Source organism: Dendrobium catenatum, unplaced genomic scaffold, assembly GCF_001605985.2.
Source record: "Dendrobium catenatum unplaced genomic scaffold, ASM160598v2 fragScaff_scaffold_390, whole genome shotgun sequence".
Classification (NCBI taxonomy): Eukaryota; Viridiplantae; Streptophyta; class Magnoliopsida; order Asparagales; family Orchidaceae; genus Dendrobium; species Dendrobium catenatum.
The window spans coordinates 3,975,551-3,983,046 of record NW_021318852.1 but is presented as its reverse complement, the minus strand read 5'-3'; the positions used below and the strand labels follow the sequence as shown (position 1 = coordinate 3,983,046).

Sequence of the window (7,496 nt, the reverse complement as noted above, 5' to 3'; positions counted from 1 at the left end):
AACCAAATAAATAAATAAATATCTAATTTAAGGTGAGCACTTGATCGACAAACAAAATCCCCAAAGGATAAAGGCTTAATCCTTCCTCTAAAAATTTCCTTAATGCACCAACAACTCCTCTCTATAAATGAAGAAAGTATTATGTGCGGTCACCGGACAGTCCAAAGACGAATCAGGATACGCCAACATTACTCTTCCTAATTCGTCTCTGAATGCCCTTTGATAACCGCACAGAATAATTTCTCTTATAAATGACTCGTAGTTCTTTGATATCAAATAATATAATGATATCATTAAATAAACATTTAGCTTAAAAATAAAAATAATAGAAAAAAGTTATTACTTATATTCCTCGTGTATTTTTAAATTAAAATACAAAAAAAACCCACGTGCTCTTCATCCGGAAACTTCAAGGAACCAGTTCAACTTGCCTCAAACCTTTCCAGCCTCCCGGCTATATAAAGTTATAAACCACTTCACCCCACTTCACCTTCCAAACTTCGCTTCGACTCTCATACCCCAGCTCCATACCCTCACCGGGGGTGAGCACAATCCCAACCCAGAGATGCACAGCCTCGACTCCATCCGGCGCCACCTCCTTGACGATTCAGAGATGTCTTCCTCCGGGGTAACAGCAACTCCCCAGCCCCTCTACAACCGGAGCTCCAGCTTTGGCCGACTAGTCGCCGATCACTGGATCGAGGTCCCCTTCCGCCCGGACGACTCCGACGACATGGTTATCTACCTCACCCTCCACGACGCCTTTAGGCACGGCTGGCTTCCCGAAGGCGGCAGCGCCACAGCCTCCGTTCTTCCGCCTCTGGTGAAGCCCGATTCGCCGGATATAGGGGTGCCGGCGAAGGGCAAACACTATCGAGGAGTGAGACAGCGGCCGTGGGGGAAGTTTGCAGCGGAGATTAGGGATCCGGCGAAGAATGGAGCTAGAGTTTGGTTGGGGACATTCGAGACTGCGGAGGAAGCCGCGCTGGCATACGATCGCGCCGCATATAGGATGCGCGGTTCTCGCGCGCTTCTCAACTTTCCGCTACGGATCAGCGAGGAGGCTGATTTATCGCCGGCGTCTGGAAAGCGGGTTAAGCCGGAGCCATCATCGCCGTCGTTTTCCTCTTCGTCTTCGTCGCTTATTTCCCAATCTGAGGGATCGACTAAGAGGAGGAAGAGAGGAGACGCGGCGGCGAGGATGGAGCCTGCTTCGCCGGCGGCTGTGTCGTCGTCTCCGTCTGCGGCACCCTTACAGTTGCCGGCTCAGGCGCAGGCCGGTCTGGGGTTTGGGATTAGGCCGGTCGAGTTCCAGGGAGGAGCAGTGGAACAACTTACACATGTCGGGCAGCTGCTGGTTAGCTGAAGTGGAGTTGTGTGGGTTTGGGATCGAAGGTGAACGCCTACCCAGTTTTGGGGAACTGTAAATGATTGAAAGTTTAGGGGACAATAAGTAAAATATGGATGGGCAATGCCATTGGACAATTTTTTTTTTTTTTTTTAACGAGGAAGCACTGTCTTTAGTCAAGTCAAAATCCCAGTCGATTTAGCATGCAACCCACACCAATTTACACAGGCCAACACTTATGGCTTTCACTGCTTGTCAAGGGATTCGAACCAGGGACCTGGGCTTTGCCTAGCCAGCTCTTCACCACCCGAACAAATAGCGGTGGGTCCATTGGACAATCTTTGATGCATTTTAAGGATTGGGTGAGGTTGATTTGTGATTTTGGAATTGGAGTGTACAAAGATATTTCTATATGAGTTTTTCTATTCTTTAATTAAACACAACATGAGATTTTTATCAAAAGATAAGGAAAAAAATAAATGGTGATAAAATAAGAAAAAAATTATAAAAGGTGTGCCAATGATAAAAAATAATAATTTTTATGAGAAAAAATTGATTATGAGAAAATAGTATGATTTTTTTTCATAAATAACCCAAAAAGATATTCTTACTATCTGTAAGTAGCAGAAAACCAGAACAAAACGGGGACCTCCACTCAGTAACACTCCTCTCCATATATCTTCAAAAAAAAATCTATCTAAAATTGTAAGAGGAATAAATGGTGATACAAGATCAGTGACTATAGAAATCTCATCAAGGTCTGTCAAGGATCTCAACATTATACCAAAATAGTATTATTATTTCACACAAACTTACAAGGAAACTGATCACAGGTTGGTTTTGGTAATTGTTGATCCATAAACCACCAGTAAACGTCTAAGATCATATTCCACGGTAGCGGCTTCATATTAACTTGAAGCCTCTCTTAATCGGGGAGAATGACGTAAAGCATATGTTCTATTTAATAAGCCAAACCTTTAACTTTTAAATTCCTATTACCATGAGGTTTCTTTACAGCCAACTGACCCTCTTCCAACCAGTAAACACTATAGAATCCCCTCCCAAGAAGGGAAAATTATTATGTCCGGTGTCTGGATTCGTCCAGACATCAATCCAGATGTGCCATGTTGCCCAGATACACTCGGGGCCCAGTGTATCCGTGTGATGTGGCACGTCTGGATTGGTATCCGGATGGTCTGGTGACCGGACGTAATAATTTGCCCCCAAGAAGAGCCTGTAATTACTGTTCTTCTCACTGACAATCAAGAAACAATTGTCTATCCATTCCAGCAACCAAGAATAGCATAATTCATGATTCTTAGCCCAAATTCAGCAATCAAAATTCATCTTGGCTGCAAATTTATCCTCAAGACAACTATCTTGATTAGTTCTATATATTTTTTTTTACATGTCTTGGTTATCTTGTGGACTTGCAATTAATAAATTATAAATTACTTTTTTTCTCTTTTCCTATTTTTTGCTCATATATCTGGTGTTACTAGTAAGTGATACGAATATTATGTAATAACCTGATAATTATGAAAATAATTTTAAAATGATAATTTGAAAAATTAAAAATTTATTAAATGGAGTGCCACAACGCTGTGTTTTTGAGAGCAGCAGCGCTAGGACGAGGGAAAGCAACGCTAGAATTCGACACGATAGCGCTAAGTTTTCTATTCTACAGTAACTCTAAATTGAGCACGCAACGTTAGTGTATCGAGCTCATAGCGTTGCGGTGCTGGGAAATGAATTATTATTATTTATATAACTTATCTCCACTAAGCCATTCCTAGATAAAATAGAAAGAAGGCTTTTAGCTTGGATTTTTTTTGTTCGTAGCTCTAGTTAGGAAAAGCCTTTTAATCATGGTAGGTAACCCGAATTCGACTTCTATTTTCAATTATTTTGATTTCTTAAATTTATCTATTTTAAAAGTAATTAAAATGCATTATCTCTCATTTTAATGATTTTTCAACATATAACTTTTTGATATATGATAAATATCATTCTCCTGAGTATTTTAATAGGTGATAATAAAATTTCACCATGTGATTTTAGTTTTATACTATTTTAACTAAAATAGGTAGTATAATATTATTTTATAAAGTGATTAATAAGCAATGTACCGTATTTAGACATGAATTATACAATATGCATATATTTACTATTTATATAGGTGAACATGCATTTTTGACTTACTACATGATTACTGCATTAAGTATAATGATAAATGTTATTATTCCTCATATGATGTGATATGCGTAAAAAAGGGAAAGAATGACTGGCTAGTTTTCTGAGCCCTTGTTTTCCTCTCATATTTACCTTCATATTCTTTATTTGAAGAATGTAATAGTTGCCATTGTTTTTTTTTTTTTTTTTTTTTTTTTGCCATTGTTTTTTTTTTTCTTTACTTATCAATGCCAATGTATTGGTTTACTTGATTACACAAGCATGTACATTTTTTAGATAAACAAAATGCTCGTTGTGGCTCTTTTTCTTTTTCTTTTTTTTAATTTGACCATGTAATTTTTTTTTTTATCATGACATTAAATTTTACTTATATAAAATGTATGCTTCAATATTTAATAATATAAAAAACATTTAATTGACAAAAATGACTCAACTTTATAATAAATTATTAATTTTAGAGAAATTTTTAATCAAAGCTAAAACTCTAAATTATTGGAACAATTTAATGTCAAGATGTCCTAACAAAAATAGATCATGATAGATCTATTTCAAGATGAATGCAACATTAATTACATGTATTATTCTCATCACAAAATAAATTTAAAGAATTTGAGACTCATGCTTATAACAAATTTTATCAAAATATTTTTAAACAATTTCTTTATTGAATTATCCCTCTTTTATCAAAATTATAATGATGAAATATAATAGTTTTCATAGAATTGATGAGGGTATTCTCCCAATTCCATTGAAGAAACATAAATTATAAAGTGGGGGGGAGCGTGCATCTAAATTCAGCAAAAGGACATATTATAGAAATTAAATTCCATAAGGAAGAGTAAAAACTATAAGTACAATGCCCATCAACAAAATGAATCAATCACAACATATAAAAAATTATGAAGAAATAGAGCAAAAAAGCAACATATAAACATTCCAACATTAAAAAGTTTAGCTAACAGAAGAGACAATAACTGGTTGCCAAAAGACAATCCAATAGAGAATAATTCTCCCATAATGTCACAACAGCACACATATATCATTTTAGCACCAAGCAAAATAATGCAATATATATATATATATATATATTATTTTTTATAATTGTCTGGCAATATCATCCATTCTTAAAAAATTTCTTAACTTCATATGCCCAAGTGTATTTAATAGTCCAACATATTACAATTTTTAAGCAATCAAAGTTCTTACTTTGGTAGTAATGCCCCTCAAGCTCTATTCTTCTTTGAAGAACCAATTATTTCTCTCTCTCCAAATGCAATAAAGCACAATAGAGATGATAAGAAGATTAAATATCCTTAATCTCATTTGATCCAAATTTAGAACATCCAAAAAAATAGGCGAGCTTGATATTCAAATGAGTTCATGCAAAGAGAGCAACTGTTTCGAATATTCAATCCTGCAGCCCACAACTTATAAACAATTTTAAGCTTTTTATTAAAGATCATTCAATAAAAGATAGAATATTTAATAAAGTGGATTTTAATTAAATTATAAATATACCAATCTACATATGGGATATTAATAAACATACATTCTATAAGCTTTCTTTATACTTTTTCCCCATTCCAAGTTATAGTGTATGACCCTCTCATGATAGGGATATTGATTATAGCATTATAACATCCTATGTTAGCTATTTTTAGAATTACTTATAGATCCCATAGAGCATTTAAAATGATTGAGCTAAGAATAGTTAATGATAGAAAAGCATTCATTGCCCGCTATATCAAGCAAAGAGTTTCCTTCATACCATCGGTCCAAGTAAAGAGAATGCTTAGTATTATCACCAACTAAGTGCTTGAAGTTACTGCTAAATTGGTAAGCTACCTATTTTAGCTCCTTCTATAATGTAGAGACTTTTTATTTGTGAGGAGAGTATAAAGAGCCATATGTGTTTGCATACCAAATGGATAGAAGAGATTAGGAGTTATACAACCTCCAAATAATCTTAGTTAATGCATACCACATTTAGGTTTGAGATAGAATCAAAGTTAAGGGCACCCTTTGCTTTTGACTTGGTGGTATTACTCCAATAGATGATATATATGTTTGACTATAAGCACATAAGATTTGAATATCATTTGGATCTCCAATTAATGTCCTGAAAATTTTAAATATGTTTTAGGGTTCATTTGGACTCATATTGGATCATTTGTGTTGTTGATGGATTTGTTTCATTGAGACATTCAATTTGACTACAAGTTTGTTAAAATTGGAGTTCCAATGATTCTAAATTAAATTCTAAAGCTTCTAATCTAAATATTATCTCGAGATTCATGGCGATCAAGTGAATTTTTTAGAGGCATATTATTTTCCCTTCTATTTTTGATGTCAGAGCTTATGTCATCCATATAAATTTATGAACTTTTTGATAAATTTAGTGGTGCAAAGTTATAATTTTAAAACATTATAAGTCACGATCACTCACTAGAAGTAAATGTAGACCTCTCCCCTAGAGGAAGTCTCAACAAATCGATAGTTGAGACAAATCTAGAATACCAAATATATATTGATTTGGGTCTAAATTGTCTAAAATGATCTACAAATTTTGTATATGCTTATAATCAAAATAGACAACTTAATTAACAAGTGGAATCATGTGTGTCAAAGGTCACTCAATTTCAGTATTATTAAGCTATTTAAATGTAGGACCTTGCATGACCAAAGGAATACATATGGGCCATCTAATGGAGTATTTAAGGATTTTGGCTAAAATAATAAAAAATATGTCCAAGAAAATTATAAATAGAATCTTATTTTACACATGAAAGGGACATGAAGTTAGAGAGAGCTCGCATATTTAAAGAATCACAAAGCTCCACTTAATAATCAACCTCAGTGATCACCATTAACAATCGCACACTGTCGCCCAAAGACAATTTACTAATTGATGCCAATATACTACTGTCACTAACTACTGTCTATCCCAATGTCGACATTTGTCATTGCCCAATGCCCATCTCTTAACCAGAACATCCAAACTCCTTCAACCGATGTCGGTGACAATTATCAACCAAATGCCTTTACTAGCTATGAAGTAACACTAATGTCTCTATCATCCCTTATTGTTTCTCCAACATCTCTACTACTCTCACAAGAGACCAAGTTAGCAATCTAGACATTATAGCCTTCTCTAATTAGAGTGAATGATGAACTTATGTAATTTTCATCTACATAGTTAATTATTTCAATTAGGTTAAAACTATTGCATATCTTGTGAGGTTCACTTATTTATTTATTTACATATCTTTATACAATTCTATAATAAAAATAATTACTTTAAAGTCATAAATTTTGAACGCATAATCATTTTCCATACAAGAAATCTTATTAGAGAAACTCAACTATCTTAACCAACTATTTTACTTACAACAAGTAAAAAAAGGATGCCTTAAACATGCTTTCCATCAGGGTTTTAAAAATTGGGCTGGACCAGTTCAACCAACAAACCATTCTCGATTCTCTTGAACCAACCAATTGAATTTTTAAATTATGTAAGTAATTAAATAAATTAATTTAATACATGAATGATTAAAAATAAAATATTAAGTAATATTTGCAATTTAATAAATTAATTTATATTTAAAATGCTTAATTTTTAAATTAAAAAAAAATTCAAACTAAGCATTTCGCATGGCTCAATCACTCCATGTGAATTCTTACCCTATTCAAACTCAAAAGGTAATATAAAATGTAAACATTATCAAGAGAAAGTTCACTAAACGATGTGAGACTAAATAAGTTGAAATTCTTACTTCTTAAGTTTACAACATATACTATATATTATAAAATAGAATTTTAAATAAGTTTTTATGATGCAAACAACATTTATTTTTAATTAATAATTTTAAATAAATTATATAATTCATTTATTATTTATGTACTATAAAAATTAATTAATTAATAGTAATAAATTATCTCATTTTAATAATGTATA

The 7,496-nt window shown here is 33.4% G+C and overlaps 1 protein-coding gene across 1 annotated transcript; it reads left to right on the top strand.

Annotated features, from left to right (window-relative positions):
* Positions 1–474: 474 nt before the first annotated feature.
* On the top strand, positions 475–1,489 carry LOC110107770 (ethylene-responsive transcription factor 2-like). Its single transcript, XM_020838142.2, has one exon. It carries the CDS (start codon positions 566–568, stop codon positions 1,364–1,366), a length of 801 nt encoding a protein of 266 aa, XP_020693801.1. The 5' UTR covers positions 475–565; the 3' UTR covers positions 1,367–1,489.
* The last annotated feature ends 6,007 nt before the right edge of the window (positions 1,490–7,496 follow it).